This window comes from Sinocyclocheilus grahami, unplaced genomic scaffold, assembly GCF_001515645.1.
Source record: "Sinocyclocheilus grahami isolate Dianchi unplaced genomic scaffold, SAMN03320097.WGS_v1.1 scaffold302.1, whole genome shotgun sequence".
NCBI classification, from domain to species: domain Eukaryota; kingdom Metazoa; phylum Chordata; class Actinopteri; order Cypriniformes; family Cyprinidae; genus Sinocyclocheilus; species Sinocyclocheilus grahami.
The window spans coordinates 1,327,972-1,347,236 of NW_015505481.1; the positions used below are offsets into that span (position 1 = coordinate 1,327,972).

Below are 19,265 nucleotides of genomic sequence, written 5' to 3' on the forward strand. Positions count from 1 at the left end.
TATATATATATGACATGACTGATTTTTACATTTGAACAAAACATAATTTACAACCCACTTCCAAACGTTGTGATATATTGTATCTTGTCATAATCTCCGGAATAAATCAATAGGTTTATCGTTTCCTCACGGATGTATTTCCCCGCGACACACACAACACTTCATGTGCCGCATAGAGCTGCTGTCTGTGGCGGGTTCATACGCTACTGTAAGTATTTTGCTCTCAATACAGTCTGTTCTAAAAGAAGGACAGCTAATGGCATCTTCTAGTTAAGCTCTGTCAATGTGTTTGTCCTTCACACTTTATTTCTTCAGATATGTAACACAAATCATCCCGTGGTCTCAGACTCTTTAGTTTCTTTTGCTAAGAAACACCTTTCCAAAATGTTTAGTGATCAACGACAGATCCAAATTACTCCTAATAACACTAACGTGCTATGTTAATGTTCATTTTAGAGCATACAGTTAAGCTAGGTGCTATGTTAATTTAGTATTATCCATTTCACTTAGTCAAATGTGATTTCATCAGAGCTGGGTAGATTACTTACAAATTGTAACTCGTTACTGATTCCAAAGACTTTCTGAGTGTGTGTATGTATGCATATAAATATATATATATATATATATATATATATTTTAGAAAGGAACATTTAAAAGATGAAAAAGAGGAGAATCAATATATTATGAATACATTTTTGCTATTGTGTAAATAATCATGTAATCCATAAAAAGTAACTGTAGTCTGATTACGAGTATTTTGAAATGTAATTGAATCTAATTACTAATACTTAATTTTTGGAATCTGATTAGGTAATCCAGATTACATGTAATCAGTTACTACCCAGCTCTGGATTTCATCCTGTGCAGGCAGCATGGCGAAACCCCGTGGGTTCGAGTTTTGGAGGAGCACTCTGAAGGGTGCACGCTATGTGGTGGCGCCCATGGTGGAGCAGAGCGAGCTGGCCTGGAGGCTCCTGAGCCGCAGACACGGCGCAGAGCTCTGCTACACTCCCATGCTGCACGCACAGGTGTTCGTCAGGGATGCCAACTACCGCCGAGAGAACCTGTACAACGAGGTCAACCAGGAGGACCGACCCCTCATCACACAGGTGGGCTCCATCTCGTTTGGCATCAGTAAGCCCCTTGAGGTGACAGAGAGGACTATGTTCATATGGAGTGTGAGTTATTCACTGCTGTCTCCTTACAGTTCTGTGCCAATGATCCTGAGGTGTTTATCCAGGCTGCTCTACTTACCCAGGATTACTGCGATGCCATCGATCTGAATTTGGGTTGCCCTCAGATGATTGCGAAAAGAGGTACCAAAACTCAGCTGACACTTCGTTTCTGTTGTATGTGAGAGATAAACCACCATTCATAAGATTTTTTTCCGGCAAGGATGCAGTAAATTAATCAAAAGTGAGAGTAAAAACAGTAATGACAATGTTGCAAAAGATTTCGGTTTTTATTTCCGTTCATTGAAGAATCCTGGGGGAAAAAGCATTACTATTCCAACAACTATATTACCAGCCCAACTGATTTCAACATTGATAATTATACATTTTTCTTAAGCATCAAATCAGCATATTAGAATGATTTCTGAAAGATCATGTGACATTGAAGACTGGAGTAATGATGCTGAAATTCAGCTTTGCCATCAGAGGAATAAATTATGTTTAAAATGTATTAGAATATCTAAAAATATATTGCTATTATTTTAAATTGTAATAATATTTAACAGTATCCCAGCTGAAAAAAAGTGCACTTCCATTATGTACTTAAAGTGCTCTATTAATTTTGTACTTAATATACAAAAAATGTTTACCTCTTAAGATATACTTAAGATCATCTACAGTAAGTGTACTCAACTGTGCTATTTTGGGACACAAAGTTATTGCGCAAAAATAGATCACTTTAAGTATATTATGGACATGCACGTTTTTCAACTGGGATTACTGTTTTAACTGTGTTTTTGATCTAATAAACACACCCTTAGTGAGCATAAGAGACTTCTTTTAAAAACAGTTGAAGAAATCATACTGACCCCAAAACTTTGAGCAGTAGTGTCTTAACATGAAGTTTGGTTCTAAAAATATTTGCTTCATTTATTCACTTAAATCTCACATTTTAGCAAAATGCGTCACTGTTTCCCCATTATGGCTCATTTATAAATTCTCTCCTAGGCCATTATGGTGTGTTTCTTCAAGACGAGTGGGACCTTCTTGAGAAAATGAGTAAGTTGTCTTATTTTAATAAGCTCAGTGCAGATGTGTGAACCATGTAGAGAATGTGTCTTATTCAGGTGCTGTCGTTTACAGTTAAGCTGGCCGATGAAAAACTCTCTGTGCCCATTACTTGCAAAATCCGGGTCTTCCCAGAGATTGATAAAACCGTGAAGTATGCCAAAATGCTGGAAAAGGCTGGATGCCAGGTAAAGTGTTCCCCTTGCTTATCATATAGCAGATACTTTTGTCTAAAGCGCACATGGAGCAACCTGGGATTAAGCACCTTTCTCAGGAGCCCATGTGAGGGAGTGAGGTTTACGTCTCTCCAACCTGGAACTGATCTGTTTGTTATACCAGCTGTAACCTCTACATTACCTCAAATCTCAATCTAATGCGATTCATATATTCTTGAACCAGCTGCTGATGGTTTAGTATCTTTAACTTTTTTTTTATAGCTCCTCACAATTCATGGGAGAACTAAAGATCAAAAGGGGGCTTCGACGGGCATTGCAAGTTGGAAGCACATCAAAGCTGTACGGTAAGAGATGCAACACTTGCTTCTGGTGCTGACTGTTCTTAGTGTTTTGTCCTGATGGTGTACCTTTTATTGCATTTGTGTAGGGAGGCTGTAAACATTCCCGTTTTTGCCAATGGAAACATCCAGCACCTGAGTGATGTTCAGCTATGCATGGAGGAGACTGGAGTACAAGGTGTTATGAGTGCAGGTAATGCATACAAAGACAAGATTCATAAACACGCTTGTACAGAAAGACTCGCACTCTGATATTTCTTAATTCAGTAATACAAAAATATGAACGCATTGCATTTACAGAAGGGAATCTCCACAATCCTGCCCTGTTTGAAGGCCGTAGTCCACCTGTGTGGGAGATGGCTGAGGAGTACCTGGGGGTTGTGGAGAAACACCCACCCTGCAGTCTGTCCTTCGACATGCATTGCAAGTTGGAAGCACATCAAAGCTGTACGGTAAGAGATGCAACACTTCTGGTGCTGACTGTTCTTAGTGTTTTGTCCTGATGGTGTACCTTTTATTGCATTTGTGTAGGGAGGCTGTAAACATTCCCGTTTTCGCCAATGGAAACATCCAGCACCTGAGTGATGTTCAGCTATGCATGGAGGAGACTGGAGTACAAGGTGTTATGAGTGCAGGTAATGCATACAAAGACAAGATTCATAAACACGCTTGTACAGAAAGACTCGCACTCTGATATTTCTTAATTCAGTAATACAAAAATATGAACGCATTGCATTTACAGAAGGGAATCTCCACAATCCTGCCCTGTTTGAAGGCCGTAGTCCACCTGTGTGGGAGATGGCTGAGGAGTACCTGGGGGTTGTGGAGAAACACCCACCCTGCAGTCTGTCTTACGTCCGTGCTCACATCTTCAAACTGTGGCACCACACGTAAGTTCGTTCACATTTGAAGCTTGACACTGATATTTCGCTGTTGCTTGAGATTTTAGTCACTTAATGAATTGAGAGAGTTCATTAAATACTATCATTCAAAAGTTTGGGGTTAGTATGATTTTAAAGGGGTCATATGATGCGATTTCAGTTTTTCCTTTCTCTTTGGAGTGTTACAAGCTCTTGGTGCATAAAGAAGATCTGTAAAGTTGCAAAGACTAAAGTCTCAGTCTAGCCCCCAGCCTCTGCTCACTGTAGGCCGCCGCCGCTCACTCTAGGCCACCGTGTGTGACGCTGTGTTTCGTTGTGAAAGCGAAACTACTTTGTTTGGTCTTCCAAAAATGGACATGACTAGAAATCAGTGGTTAAGTTGTATTTACAACACTGTTCCAGAACACTTCAACCAACCAAATATTCAGATGTGTGCAGCACATATTATGGAGTTTCCTGATCCTGGTAGAGTAGACTACGTTCTGACTCACGAACTGTAAGTACGTTTTTTATATTTAAAGAGTTTTTATATTTAAAGCGAGTTTTTTGGGCAGTGTAGAGTAGGGCTTGTTGTTTGTCATTTCTCCGATCACAAATGCAGTCATGGTTTTATGTTTACGCAATGCGATGCAACGCAACTCGTATAAATCATTATAATCAGTAATTAAGTCCCCACTGGATGCAACAAATGCCTCGTTTGTAATGGGTTTCAATGTTTTTGTCTCATCGCTCTGGGCGGGACATTTCCGTCACGCGCTTGAGGTATTCGGCCAATCACAACACACTGGATAGCTGGCCAATCAGAGCACACCTCGCTTTTCAGACTGATGAGCTTTGTAAAAATCAACGCGTTTCAGAAAGGCGGGGCTATAGAGGAGGAACAATAATGTACAGTATGTGGAAAATAATGTGTTTTTTTTTTGCCTTGAACCGCATAAACACATTTCATTACACCAAATACACAAAGTAATGTTCTTTTTAGCAACATCATATGACACCTTTAAGAAATTAATAGCAAATAGCATTCAGCAAGGGCTCATGCAATTGGTTAAAAGTGACAGCAAACATAGTTGTTACATTGTTGTTTTTCTGAACTTTATATTAATCAAGAAATCAAGTTTTCACAGAAATATGAAGCAGTACAACAGTTTTCAACATTGATAATAAGAAGAAATGTTTCTTTCTCTAAGATGTCTGTCATGCACTGAAGACTGAAGTAATAGCAACTGAAAATTCAGCTTTGACATCAGTGGAATAAATTACTTTGTGAAATATAGTACAGTGGAAAATATTTCTTTTAAATTGTAATAATATTTTACAATATTGCTGTTTTTAATGCAGCCTTGAGCATAAAATATTTTTTTTCAAAAACATTTAAAAATTTTGCCGACCCCAAACAGGAAGGTGATGACTGGTGAATTGTATAATAATAAGTATGTCTTTTTATTACAACAGCTTACAGATACATCAAGACCTGAGGGAGGAGCTGGCCAAAGCGAAAAACGTAGCTGGGATTGCCGAGGTCAACAGACAACTGAAACAACGTTGCCAGGTAAAGGAACTCTGTGGATTACAAATTCATCATAGTCCAACTTTATTCAGACAGAAATATTTATAAAGCTTATGACAGAGTTTGAGAGAGCAGTTGCTTTTTACTGTTACAGCAGGAGATGGCTAAAGATGAATCAGAATGGACTCGGACTGGACTTCCCTTCCCTCACTGGATCTGTCAACCCTACGTCAGACCACCGTGAGGACATGTTTTCTGATTGGGTCTTGTGTGAATATGAAGAAACCATCACAATTATACTATTTCTGTGGTCTCAGCAAAACAGTATAATATCAGTCATAATCTTTTGACACTTACTGAATGGGCCAAAGCCAAGGTTCAAAGAAATCTTTTCTGTCCATGATAGACATAAACTAGTTTGAATATAACATTGGAACATGATTGTGAAGCTGGTATATTTTGTAGGCCCAAGGATCCAAACACTGAAAATGGGCAGAGAGCATCAGAAACCAAAGCTGTGAGTGTGAAGAGGGCGCTGGAGGACAGCGATGCACCCAACGACTCGCTCTCCAAGAACAAGCAGAAGAAGAAAGCCCGCAACCCCCACAAGAACTTCTGTCCAGAGCTGAAGCGTAAGGATAAATCTGTTCCCAATATTTCCCAAAGCCCACTGACTTAATGGGGCCTTTAAGTGACATTGATGATGGCACAGTGCACATTATTGTAACCTTCAAATAATAAAATAGAAAAAAATTATTAAAAAAAAAAAAAAAAAGGATATGAAAAAAAAAAAAAAGTTTATTAGACATGCACTACCATTCAGAAGTTTGGGGTCAGTAAGGTTTATTTTATTCAGTGTCACATGATCCTTCAAAAATCATTCTAATATGCTGATTTGCTGATCAAGAAACATTTCTTATCCATGTTGGGAACAGTTGTGCTGCTTAATATTTTTATGGAAACTGAAACTTTTTTTTTCTGGATTCTAAAATTGAAATCGAAATTATTTGTAACACTATAAACGTCTTTACTGTCACTTTTAAATGGTAATATATTATCATAAAGATATTGGCTAACATATATTGATTAAGGTCAATAACATTGCCTTTGCATCCTTGTGTTCTGCAGCTAAATACATCAAGTGTGAGCAATGTGGAAACCCTAAAGTAAGATTTTTGATTCTTTTCTTTCATCTGATGATTTTAGTGCTATAATGTACTCATGTTTGAAGTGTTTACAGAACCATTTCGTGTGCTTTTTAAAAATCAACAGGGTAATAAATGTGTGTTCAACTTGTGCCGTGGCTGCTGCAAGAGGAAGGCTTTCAAGGAAGTGGCTGATTGTCTGGGTTAGTATATCAAGCAGCTGTTTCACTGTGTATGAAGCGCACAGTGACTTGATCAGTAACACTCACAAATAGCTTCACAAGTGAACAAGTTAGTCAGTCAGTCAATTTTATTTATAGAGCACATTTAAAAACAGCTGTTGGCCAAAGTGCTGTACAAAATTTAAGCATATACCAAAATACAAAAGTAAACATAGAACACAACGACAGATAGTACACTACAGTTATGCCACTGCGCTTACTTATGACCATATGCAACAGTAAATAAATACGTTTTAAGAAGAGACTTAAAATCAGTGTATGTTGGTGCAGTTCTTATATAGGGTGGCAACATGTTCCATAGCTGAGGAGTTAGTTTGGAAATGTTTAGTGACTTAATACTGTAAGGAATGGGGCATTAGAATCCTATTTGCTAAAATATTTTATCATTGTGTAAATATTGAGCCTAATAGGAAGCTGAATTTACTTCTAAGAATGTTAAAATTAAAACACTATTGTTCTGATGATGTAATCTCCTTACCAGCATGTATCTGAATGTAACTTGTAATGTCCTACCACTTCTATAAGACTAACTGTTTGCTCTGTTCATTGTTGGGTTACAGGCCATGGATTGAGATTCAAAACCAAGGCTTTAAAACAGTCTAACTCTGATACAGGTGGTGGGCTGACGAATGGGAATCCCAACAGTCAGACAGTTTCCACTGCAGCCCATGATCCTTTGTAAAGCAGACTGTACTGGATGTGGACAACAGTGACGTCTGAAAACACATTGAACTGGTTTACCACTTAACATTGCTGCACTGAATTAGAAGTACAGGACTGCATTTGAGGCCAAACCTGATTTTTAATCCGTGTATCGTTCGATCATTGGTTTTTTGATTTAATATTGAAAGTAGAAAAATGAGAAAACGGCTCGTTTTTCGTTTCTTTTTTTTTTTTTTCACCTTAATGTTGTTCTAAAGGCTTATTACTTAATAACACAAAAATTTCCTGCTCGCACTTGTCAATTTAATGGCAGAGAATGGTGACTTTAGTCTTTTTTTTGAAGCGGATGGATATCTGTCGTAAAATAATCCTATGCATCTCGTGGCGTATATTCCAAGCATTCTGAAGGTAGGCCTATACTGAGGGTTTGGTAAGAAACAAACCAAAATGGCAAGCTATTATATTTAATGAAAATCTTGCGTTGCAGTGCGAGTGCGCAGCGGCTCACGCTGCACACAAGTGCATATCCTTTTGAGATATATCAATTTTAATAAAACACAAGACTACATTATATAACTCTAACAGTAGGTTATTTAATATCTGTTGTTCTCCGGTTGTCAGTCAAAATGACAGTTCTTGCGTGAACATAGGCCTATATATACCCAAGCCAATTTATTATTCTTTCCTTTTTGTCTTAGTGTTTAAAATTTATTTTGAAACAAAATAATGAATTTCTTAATTAAACAAAAAAACAAACAGACTTACTGGGTGAGCAGGGTAGGCTAAGACAGCTGTCATATCATACCCTGCCATGCCCAGCTGATGCAAAGAATATAATTTATATCTACACAGAAGAAAGACCTGTCTAGACTCTGCCCATGAGTTGTGTCGAGCTATTCATTAGCCTGTTTGTTTGATGGTGTTTTGGGAAAATACGAAAAAGGAGCCGTTTTCTCATTTTTCTACTTTCAATATTAAATCAAAAAACGAATGATCGAATGATACAGGGATTGTTTTTCACTGTTGAGGTGCGATTTGGATCCATATGACACCAAATTAACTAAACATGCAAAGAACCAGACATGGAAAGATCAGTGCTACTGTTACTTACACTGGATCATTTGTAGAGTCATTCTTTTCTGTAATGAAGTACCACTTTCTGGACTGCTGTCGGGTGAATAGTTCCATAGTCTTAATATTTTAAGATGGTTTATTAGAGTAGTATATTTTGATAATTACTGGGAGCGTGGTATATGAAGCAGCTGCTCTGAATGCACAATCCTGTACTGCTCCCCGCTCACCTAAGATAGAGGAGCTGGACTTTTATTTCGGGACGTTCTGTGGAAATACACCAATACACTGATGGACATCTTCACTCGAACATTATTTGAACTGTATTTTTACTATATTTATTGTCTTCCAAAATGAAAGATTGGGCATAGTTATATGTTGCAACCAGAGTCAAACATCTTTGACTTTTAATGCATTTTTACGTTTTTTTTTTGGAACATGTATATAAATTCATTTTTAATCCGAGACCTCTACTTATTTTCCAGTGCGGTTATGATCATGTGACTGTTTCACACACACATACTGACATTTATTGTAGAGATGAGGACAGTTACACTACAAAGATTCCCAGTAAATTGTTTTTTTTTTAAAGATGTTGTCAGATTCAGATGCCTTACCCTACAATTGCTATTATTGTACTGCCTTTTATCTTAATTCTTTGTGTTTCAAAAAAGTATGCCCTTTTCATACAACTTTGCTTCAACATGACATTTTCTTTTCATTATAGGCCAATATGTTATTTTTTCACACAGTACTTTAAAGCATCAGGACTCAACTCAGTGCCTTATTCTTAAGATGTGGGACAGTTGCTCAGAAACACCCTTGAATGAATCTCTAAATGTAAATGTGTGTACAGATATGTGGCTATTCGGTGTGGATGTTTTTTTTCTCATCAGTTCCTTGGGCTTAGTATAGTTCAAACATTTTGGAAATTTTGCTCAAATAAATTTTGAAGTGTTAAAAGTTGCCTTTCTCCTTTTCTAAAAATATGACCAAAAACTGAATAGTTTTTAAACGTTTCTAGGTATCGTTTATTCAAGGCCATAAAAGCAAATAAAATCTACCTTTGTTGAAGGTCACCAACCAGCTGATGATGATTCACTGGAGTAACAATCTTACTTAAACAGCAGAACACAATACAACAGAGAAGTTAGTAAACAGAGATGATGCTGCAATTGTTGAACGTCTTCAAATGAAACTGCATTTCCGACTGCAGCATCAGTAACACATGGAGAAAGAACCTTTCCGGGTTGAAGCATCTTTTTGAATGTATGTTTATTTTAAAAGCATGTTTCGTGATGAGGTTTCTCAATGTGTAATCAAGGTTTGTCACAAGATACAGAGGAAAGTGCATCCTTTACAAAGAACAACAGGCCAGTACAGCTTAACCGCCGCATTTCTCTTTTTATCTTTTTTTCCTTTTCATTTGAGCAACAGGGTGTGCTTGTCTTTAATACAGACAACAGATATCTTCTTCCCAACTTAAATAAAGTCTTTAGATTGTGATTTTTCTCTCTTCAGCAGGGAAATAATTGATTTCTAAACGGGGGGGCCTAGGATGCGGCAGTGGCCCCGTGTACTTTCCTAGGAGAGGCATCTGGTCGAGCCTTCACATGTTGGTGCTCATTCGTGTTTGGCTGTTGGCAGGTGTGAGCTCCCCTTGACTGCCTTCTCTTGGAGGGGACTGTGAAAGGAATGAAAGGGATCAGTGAGAAGCATCATGTAGAGCGGGAAAAACAGATTGATAGGGAAACGCATGCTGGAGTTGGTGAAGAATGACAGATGAAGACTAGGGGTATTCTTGTAGCTCTTTCTCAGGGAGCTAATAGTTTTTCCACACATATTAAAGCAACTTGCATCTAGTTGATTGCCTACATGCAATAAACTAGGGGATTGATTTAATACAAAATTCCCGGTTCAATACAAATTAAAGGGTTAGTTCCCCTAAAAATGAAAATTCTGTCATTAATTACTCACTCTCGTGTTGTTCGAAACCCGTAAGACCTTCGTTCATCTTCGGAACACAATTTAACATATTTTTGATGAAATAGCTAGGGGATTGATTTAATACAAAATTCCCGGTTCAATACAAATTAAAGGGTTAGTTCCCCTAAAAATGAAAATGCTGTCATTAATTACTCACTCTCGTGTTGTTCGAAACCCGTAAGACCTTCGTTCATCTTCGGAACACAATTTAACATATTTTTGATGAAATATGAGGGGGCTCTCTGACTGTCCCATAGACAGCAAGGTAACTACCACATTCAAGGTCTAGAAAAGTACCAAGATGATCGACAAAGTAGTCCGTGTGACATCAGTGGTTCAACTGTAAAGATATGACAGTATCATGACGCGAGTGTGTGGCGGTGCTGACCCAGATCCGGCGTGATGACGTCTGGGTCAGCGCCGGCGCCGCTACACACTCGCGTCATGATACTGTCGTAACTTTACGTAACTGATAAACGAAGGTCTTACGGGTTTCGAACAACACGAGGGTGAGTAATTAACGGCAGAATGTTCATTTTTGGGTGAACTAACCCTTTAAGCTCAATCGGCAGCATTTGTGGCATAATGTTGATTTTAAAAAAGACTATATAAAGAAAAATAATGCAAAATTTGAGGTTATGGAGAGGCACTTACAATGGAAGCAAATGGGGCCAATCCATAGTTTATTTTTTAAAGCACTGACATTAATTCTTTAATAAAAATGTGTTTATTATTTTAGCTATAAAGTCGTTCTATTGATTTATACAGTCATTTTAGGGTTTAAGCTATGAGGTCTTTGCAACAGTTGTAAAATTGTATATACACTATCATTCAAAAGTTTAGAGTGAGTAAGTATTTTAATGTTTTAAAAGAAGTCACTCATGCTCATCAAGGCTGCATTTATTTGATCAGAAATACAGTAAAAATAGTAATTGTCAAATATTATTACAACTTAACTGTTTCAAATGTTAACATTTATTTATATCTTAATGCCATATCAGCAACAATGGTTATATTCATGGCAACATTAACAGTATAATTTCAGTACATAATTTACAATACATTTTTTATATACTTTATTTAATAATTTATTCCTCTACTGTCAAAGCTGTATTTTCATCATCATTACTCCAGTCTTCAGAGTCACATGATCCTTCAGAAATCATTCTAATATACTGATTTGATGTTTAAGAAAAATGTCTAATTATTATCAATGTTGAACACAGTTGTGACGCTTTATATTTAAGTGGAAACATTGATACATTTTTTCAGGATTCTCTGGTGGATAAAAAGTTCAAAAGAACAGCATATTCTTCTTACTGATCCCAACTCTTTTTTTTTTTTAACAAACGTAATTTCACATAGACACATACTGTCTACTTCTTTTGGTTATACTGCTAAAACAGCAAGTACTTTAACATTTTTGGATTGGCCTCGTTCATTTCTATTGCAAGTGCCTCACTGTGACCCAGATTTCTTTACTTTTTTTCAAAGAAAATGAGAGACAAGTGCTGTCAATTGAGATTAGCCTAAAATGAACCGAGAATATCAATTTAACATGCACTTAGTACAACAAAACTCATATGCAGTTTGCTTATAAGTGCAGTAATACAGCTGAGGCAACTTTATATGAGTCACATCAATGTGAAGAAAACAGCTTCATCTTACAGCATCACAATATTAATGACGTATCCTCAGATGTGTTACTGCTTTAATAAATGCAGTGCTTTGACAGTGACTCAGAAATTCAGAGACACTCATGCTGAGGGGAAGGAGATGGTCAGGTGATGGTGAGGTGAAGAGCAGAGCAGAGTGAGGACACGTTACCCTGGGGACCCTGTTACCTTGACGTGTATCTGATTACGAAGCACAGCTGCCCGCAGGATCATGGCTTTCGCTCGTCTCTGGAACTCTTTGCCCATCTGTAGAGACTTCTCAAAGGTTGTGCTTCTCTGATCCACGTCCCTGGCATACAGAATCTACAAACACAGTTTTCAATTAGCAGGTGAACCTCAGGTTTTAATGCAAAATCTTCACCAAAGCCTGTTTCTAGAACAGTCCTTTGTTTTAGGCAAAAAGGCAATATGGCATGTTTTATTCAAGGTAAGGTGCTTAATGACAAAGCAAGAGAAAAGTAGATTATAAATATAATTCAGTCAATGCTGAAAGGTATTGATAGAAAAATCAGCCAAAATATTTTAGCTTAGCAACAAGAAAAGGGAACAATGTTCCAGAAAAAGAAGTGCCAGGGTGACAAATGAGAGAGTGCAGCCCTGCCTTGCTGTGGGAGTCGATACGAGCATTGATCAGGCCCTCCAGGATCAGCTGGGTCAATTCATCCTCCAGAGCTGCCACTGTGGTATTAAAGGCCACGGCCATTTTGTTCATGTCTGCTGACACATATGGGCTAAAGTACTGCCCGTGGAAAATACAAGACAAAGTTAATCGATTGGTCATGTAAGTGCAGCTATGTTAATACTTTAGGAGTCGATATTATCTTATGGCATTTACACTTTTAACTCACATTCAGCATTCCATATCAATATAATTATGTCAAGCAGGTCTCAAAAACAGGGATGACCTGATGTTCATTGATCATGTGCATGTGTCAATATGGCTTTTTGAGAACATATTAAACACTGCTGTTGTGAATTCTACTGATTTAAAGGGATAGTTCACCCAAAAATGAAGATCATCATTTACTCATCCAGTTATCATTTTTGGACTAACTATTCCATTAAAGGAATCAGATTAAATAGAAGTCAAAGTTCGGCAACTAAATAAAATTCATAGACCAAAACCACATATCCCTTTACATACCTGTATGAGGGCTCTGTTCCTGATTTGTGTGTACAGTGTTCTTACATGAGGGGCCAGATACATGTCTAGGAGGAGATTATCCTATAATACATCAAATAAAACACTTATGAATCATAACATCCCAACAAAAATGACAACAGAAAGAATCAGTGTCTGAAACTTCGCTAAATCAAAACCTAGCAACTCGGCACACATCAATAAACTCACCTTCATTTCATCCAGCATTTTCAGACAAGATGCATACTTCGACTCGTAAAACTTGAAGATAATATCACGGACTTGTGGTTCCAACTCTAAAAATAATTTAAAGGAGCTAAAAAACAAAGGGCGAGTAAAATTAAATCAATTAGGTTTTATCCACATGTAACCAGTAACAATCTACCTCTTGTGTTCATTAGAACACCTAGTTTGAAGGTGCAAAAGGTTCACCTGCTTGAGATGACATTTCGTTGCAGTTCCTGTCTGTCAAATGTAGCCAGGGCACACAGCCCCCCGTACACTGCTACATTACTGGGGGAAAGTAGCTAGAGAGCAAACAGAGCTTCTCATTACACACTGTATCTTATTTATCTTCAACGGTGTTATTAGAAATATCTGGTGTGGCATTAGAACAAAGTTAAAAATGACACCAACCTCAGGGAAGTCGCAGTGGTCAAAGGAGGCTTGCAGGAAGCACTTGGCAGCCGGTTTATACTTTCTTGAGGCAAGTTCTGCCAATCCTATTGTCACAAGAGAGACGATAATATCAAATCAAAAGAAAGGTCAAAACCATTTTTACATGACTTACAGTATAACTCAGGAATTGACAAAAAATGTGACTACAATAATCATACAAATTCCTCATGAAATAAATAATACACACACACATATATATATATAAATTTTTTAATATAAATTGTTAATACATTGAGTATGTATACACATTGTTAAAAACAGACTAAAATAATGATTCCGCATGTGTCTACATTTCAAAGATAAATAAACTTCACATACTTGAAATACAAATAAAGTACTTGCCTGCAGCACATTTCAGTTTGGTTAGAACAGCTTGGTTTTGACTATCTCTCTCTCCTCGTTGCTAGATTGCAGAGATACACAAAAATTATAATTGTAGATTCATTCTCTTTTGAAATTTCTTAGCTTAGTAAACCAGAATGAAAGGTTGCTCCTACCTCTGCTATCTCTGGAGTGGATTCAGCCTTGCTGACGTAGCTAAGTACATGGGACCAGTTTTGGAGGTAAACGCTAACCTATAAAATATTAAGGTTGTTTGGATCAGTTGTTAGAGACTGCTTGAATTTTTAAGCTATCCACACCAAAAAGATTCAAAACCGTAAAACAGAAAATTCTGCTATATGCAGGCTGAATTTTGAGATTTTATGCTTGAAATTAAGCTTTAAGCAATAATAATAAAAAAAAAACTGTATGCTCTTTCATGAATATTGTATCATCATTAAACACATCAGTTGATGGTCAGAGAAGACAAAAAGCCCATACCTTGATTACATTAAGACACATGTTGATGACATGCTTGGCGCTAGTGCAGTAGTCTCTGGCCCGGGAGTAGCATTTCAGGGCATTGCTGAGGTCACCACAGTCAAGATAGTGATCTCCAAGGTCATCATGACCCCTCCTGAACACATGCAGATGTAAAAACAGGCACAGCATCACAGACAATAAAAAATGACAGACATTCAGTCTGGCCTTACCTTATGCTTTCCTTGATGGAGTTTCCCTTGTAGTTCTTAAGGTCGGTGTCCAGCTTCTCCAGTTTGAGCAGGGCTTTTTTCCTGGTGGATTCTGCCCAGGCTGTGTCGAGAGGAGGGGGTTCAACTGCCCCCTCCGGTACAGCATCTGGGACACCTTGCACATCCCTGTGTTGACAAACATTTTAAGAACAAACTTATTCAAAGTCATGCATGTAATATTTACATGAGGAAACCATGTTTGGTTGTAGAAAAGAAATGAACTTGAATTGCCTTGTGGCTTCAGTGAGTTTGCGATGGATTTCTTCGTAGACATCAACATTAAAGGTTCTTTGGACAAAGGACAGGGCCATCTTCAGTGCTTCCACTCGTAGCTGGGGGCAGTGGTCTGCAATAAACTGCAGCCTCTCGATCCTCATCAGCCCACTGTAACTGGAGGCATACTGCTCTAGATCCTGTGCAAAAATAAAGTCAGCTCTCAGTTCATCAAAGTCCCAAAAAACTTTGTGACTGGCATTAGATCAGCGCTATATTGATGGCCAAACAATATGACAGATGCTCATTTCCCCAATTTTTTATACTTAAATTAAATGAGCATTAGATAATGGCAATGTTGAAGCAGTGTTGTCACTCTTTATACAAAAACTATTACAATAGTTTTGTTAATTGTAATAAAGCTGAAATAAAGTATAAATTTAAGATGAAAAACAACAACAACAACAAAAAACTAAACATAGATATGTTGCCTTGGAAGCTAAATACAAGTACTATAAATTACTAAAACTTTAATAAAAATAAATTAAAGCTAAATGGAAATATTAAAAATGAAAACTAATAAAAATTACAAAAGCACATAAAATCACTCAAACTTAAACTAACATTAAAATTAAATGTGAAACTATAAAAAAAACTACAAATTTAAAATATTAATAAATGCTATAACAATATTAAAATAACACTGAGGTAAATACAAATGACATTAATAATTTAATGTCAAATGCATCTTTAGCAAATCTCAAAATGAAAATCTTTTTTACTTTAAATTATAATGCTGTGATCCCTAAATCCCCATGAAGCATTTAAAACTGTTTTTTATTTTTAATATCAAATTATTACAATATATAATTGTAATATCAGCCATTTACTGGTTATTAGATGGAATCTCTACCAAAAAAAGTACAACTTTTTCTGTGATTCTGAAAATGATCAAAACAACAAGAGAATTTAGATGCTGCATGATATTTTGTTAAAAATAATTCAAAAATAAGAGGTTAATGATTTATAATAGCGAACAGCTTAAGGAAGCGAGTACACAAGTGTATACAATGATACATACCAATGTCGGGTTTTCCACAACATAGTTGGTGTCAGGCGCATTCTGCTGGTCTTCCTGAGGGTCAGCATCTATCTGCATGGGCTCTACAGACCCCTGTTAATACAGGAAACACCATGTTTAACACGCTGCACTGGAGGAATGTATTCAAGTGTAGGTGAACAAAATCGGACATCGAGGAACCTATATCCTTACCACCAAACAAATCTTGTGTGGAAAGAAAAACATAATACCACAACACTGAGTGACAGCTCCAAGGCTTTCAGATGGCTTCACATCCTATCTGCCTTCATTGTGTGGTTACCTCCAGTGAGTATGATGAGGAGCTTGAGCTGTACACACTGAATCCGGCAGTAAAATCCATGAACAGATCAGACACGCTGCTTTGACCGCTGAAGTTCAGCTCTACCCATGAGGACGAGGCTGATCTGACTGGCAAATTCAAGCTTGCCCTGAGCCTGCCCTTCAGCATCCTGCTGACCTGACTGAAAATACTCCTGCAAGAAGGCGGATGCTTATAAAATCACACTGGGGTGGCAGCAGCTCCGAGACAAAAACAAGTCAAAGTTGCTGAAATGAACACATAAATATAAACCAAACAAATTGAAGAATGTTTCAACTTCAGAAGTGAGGCGGGTTTAAAGATATCCATTAGATGAAAAAAGTGGCAGCAACAAGTACACACTGGCTTCTCACATGCAACATTCTGACACAGATTCATAACCACAAAAGGCAATGGGAGGGACACACACACATCCCCACCAAATTTCATCTTACGACTCAAACATTTTGGTTTTTCAATAACAGATTTTCTAAAACAGCATTTGTCCACCCATCTTGAATGAACGGTTACATCGTTAACCACACAAGCTTTCCAACACCCGATATTTTTTAAGATGACATAACACTGCATTAAATGGCCTGGGCTGTCATTCTTGATTAACTACATTATAACGCACACGCTCATCAATGACAGTCTAATATAACTGAATCTAGCTACGGTTTCTAAAACTGAAATACTGCTCAATAAAATATGAGCAGCTCCACAGGGTTTAATCATTTTGGTCAGTAAAACTAGATCAGGCTTAAATTGAAATAGTCAGTGCTCCATATTAACCTCTGCAAGCAAATGATAGAGGATGTGTCTCAAAATCTAGTGAGCAGCCTACCTAGACAGTATTTTAGAGCCTCATATGAAGTTTAACCGAAGCATAAAATGCGTTCCAGCCAGGCAAAACGTACTATGCTTTGAAACACAGCCTGAATTTCAAGCACACTTTCTAAATGATACAAAACAGACAGCTTGATAACGAGATAGCTTGCTAAACACACTTAGCCGGCTAAAGAAACTTTCTACCCAAGTGTTTCACAAGCGACCCCGAGAAAGCCTACTGGACCGCTTTGGGTGTAAACCAAAACAGCTCTATTGGCTGTGTTCACTGTCGAAACGGCATTGGTCTCGCTCCTCGGGCGGATAGAGGCGCGCTGTCGCTAAACTTGTCGCGTCCTGAGGGCCGCTCTGACTTACGAGCTCGTATTAAAAGTGTGGGGGACAAATCTACGCCCCTGTATGGAACCAACAACAATAAAATCTTGTTTCTGTATTTTAATTTATAGATAATAACATTGAGATTTCAATTTTTTGCTATTTACCACTGAACTAGGTAATGTACCTAGTTTCCATGTCAGAAATCTGGTCACCTTAGTTTGGGTGTTGGTTAAGTCTAGTTATGTAAAGGATATTGTACACTGAAGAGTTTATTTTGAGATAATGACCCATTGGCTGTACAGTATCCAGATGTTACTTAGCAAATGAATAAAAGACCACACAACAGCCACAACCACACCTTCACAATGATGTCTCACTCGTACTGATTTTATTTTTTTTGGCAAGAACTGAAACTGCGACTGAGATTATGTACTGTATGTGCCAGTCATTAGTTCAATAAAAACAAAAATGCCTAATGTTAATGCATACTAACAAAGCATATATGCTCAAATGGCACACATACACACATTTTTAACAACTCATTAAAATTGAAATATTAATCATTAAAAGGTTAAAGAACATTTCAAAGAATCATCTGAACACTTACAACTGTTAAAACATTTTGTTAGCCCAGCACAAAAATCAGTAATGGCACACTTCATCATGTTTGAAACATATCAAAATATATAGGAAAATGTTTAGCAAAAAAAATTATAATAATAAAGACTTTTAAACTAGATGTACAATCTACACAAAATGGTTTTCATTGTAAGTTGCAGTATGTAGTCCATTAAACATTACAGACAATTGTGATTACAGCTTATTTTATATAGTATTATTTCTGTTTATAGTATCTAATAATAGTACTTTATAGGCTAACAAATATTTCAGTGTGTAATATTTCTGTCATTGTTTAACAAATTATCAAATAGTTACATTAAAACACAGGTACTGTATGAAATGTTTAACAGGCAATAAAAGCTGAAAGTAAAATACTTAAAAATGCATTTGCCGTCACCCCTCAAGTGAGAGCATTAACTATGGCCACACATTTAAGTCGCAAAATATCTATGTACATAATCTTCTGACACATTCACAGATCCCAAAATTATGTGCAGATAAAATATGAATAGTCACGATTTCCACACAATAAGCTCTGAAAAATGTAACATTTGTTGCAACGGCAAAGAACTTTACAGTTAGCTATGCGTGTTCTTTAGTAACTAATTATTCATCCTGATGCCATGGCCTTATGTCATTCTCTTCCAATAAATTTTCACATTAAACCAACAATTTAAGGCAAAGTTTAATAAAAACAAAGCAAATTTGGCATATTTATGTTGATATGTGACCCTGGAGCACAAAAGCGGTCTCAAGTCGCTGGGGTATATTTGTAGCAATAGCCAAAAATACATTGTATGGGTCAAAATTATTGATTTTTCTTTTATGCCAATAATAAAGATCATGTTCCATGAAGATATTTTGTAAATTTCCTACTGTAAATTTATCAGAACGTAATTTTTGATTAGTAATATGCATTGCTAAGAACTTCATTTGGACAACTTTAAAGGCGATTTTCTCAATATTTAGATTTTTTTTCACCCTCAGATTCCAGATTTTCAAATAGTTGTGTCTCGGCCAAATATTATTCTATCCTAACAAACC

General features: G+C 37.0%; 2 protein-coding genes across 5 annotated transcripts; one reads left to right on the forward strand and one right to left on the reverse strand.

Moving 5' to 3' along the window:
* The first annotated feature begins 135 nt into the window (after window positions 1-135).
* LOC107601270 (tRNA-dihydrouridine(16/17) synthase [NAD(P)(+)]-like) lies at window positions 136-7,330 on the forward strand. 3 transcript variants are annotated; one of them, XM_016293397.1, is made up of 14 exons: window positions 136-208; window positions 868-1,109; window positions 1,208-1,316; window positions 2,181-2,231; window positions 2,316-2,428; window positions 2,678-2,760; window positions 2,844-2,947; window positions 3,497-3,644; window positions 5,091-5,187; window positions 5,300-5,385; window positions 5,611-5,777; window positions 6,274-6,311; window positions 6,418-6,493; window positions 7,093-7,330. In XM_016293397.1, exons 2-14 carry the CDS (start codon window positions 873-875, stop codon window positions 7,212-7,214), a joined length of 1,431 nt encoding a protein of 476 aa, XP_016148883.1. In that variant the 5' UTR covers window positions 136-208; window positions 868-872; the 3' UTR covers window positions 7,215-7,330. The 3 variants fall into 3 exon arrangements, with proteins under 3 accessions (XP_016148883.1, XP_016148881.1, XP_016148882.1); XM_016293395.1 differs by lacking the exon at window positions 2,844-2,947 and adding an exon at window positions 3,286-3,389; XM_016293396.1 differs by lacking the exon at window positions 2,844-2,947 and adding an exon at window positions 3,286-3,389 and having other exon boundaries at window positions 7,147-7,330.
* A 1,972-nt stretch (window positions 7,331-9,302) lies between these two features.
* LOC107601269 (COP9 signalosome complex subunit 1) lies at window positions 9,303-16,598 on the reverse strand. Of its 2 annotated transcripts, none has more exons than XM_016293393.1 (14): window positions 16,416-16,598; window positions 16,115-16,207; window positions 15,052-15,233; window positions 14,782-14,946; window positions 14,570-14,705; window positions 14,245-14,322; window positions 14,090-14,150; window positions 13,706-13,791; window positions 13,502-13,596; window positions 13,280-13,385; window positions 13,073-13,153; window positions 12,530-12,667; window positions 12,097-12,231; window positions 9,303-9,950 (listed from the first exon to the last, which is right to left on the reverse strand). In XM_016293393.1, the coding sequence occupies exons 1-14, from the start codon at window positions 16,581-16,583 to the stop codon at window positions 9,876-9,878; spliced, it is 1,599 nt and encodes a 532-aa protein (XP_016148879.1). In that variant the 5' UTR covers window positions 16,584-16,598; the 3' UTR covers window positions 9,303-9,875. The 2 variants fall into 2 exon arrangements, with proteins under 2 accessions (XP_016148879.1, XP_016148880.1); XM_016293394.1 differs by lacking the exon at window positions 16,416-16,598 and adding an exon at window positions 16,307-16,373 and having other exon boundaries at window positions 9,305-9,950.
* Window positions 16,599-19,265: the final 2,667 nt, after the last annotated feature.

Coding starts and splice junctions, on each gene's coding strand:
- LOC107601270 (XM_016293397.1), top strand. CDS start 873: ATGGCGAAACCCCGTGGGTTCGAGTTTTGGAGGAGCACTCTGAAGGGT. Junction 1,110..1,207: donor ACCGACCCCTCATCACACAG/GTGGGCTCCATC, acceptor GTCTCCTTACAG/TTCTGTGCCAATGATCCTGA. Junction 2,761..2,843: donor AAGCACATCAAAGCTGTACG/GTAAGAGATGCA, acceptor GCATTTGTGTAG/GGAGGCTGTAAACATTCCCG.
- LOC107601269 (XM_016293393.1), bottom strand. CDS start 16,583: ATGCTGAAGGGCAGGCTCAGGGCAAGCTTGAATTTGCCAGTCAGATCA. Junction 14,706..14,781: donor TCCATCAAGGAAAGCATAAG/GTAAGGCCAGAC, acceptor GCATGTGTTCAG/GAGGGGTCATGATGACCTTG. Junction 9,951..12,096: donor GTAATCAGATACACGTCAAG/GTAACAGGGTCC, acceptor TTCCTTTCACAG/TCCCCTCCAAGAGAAGGCAG.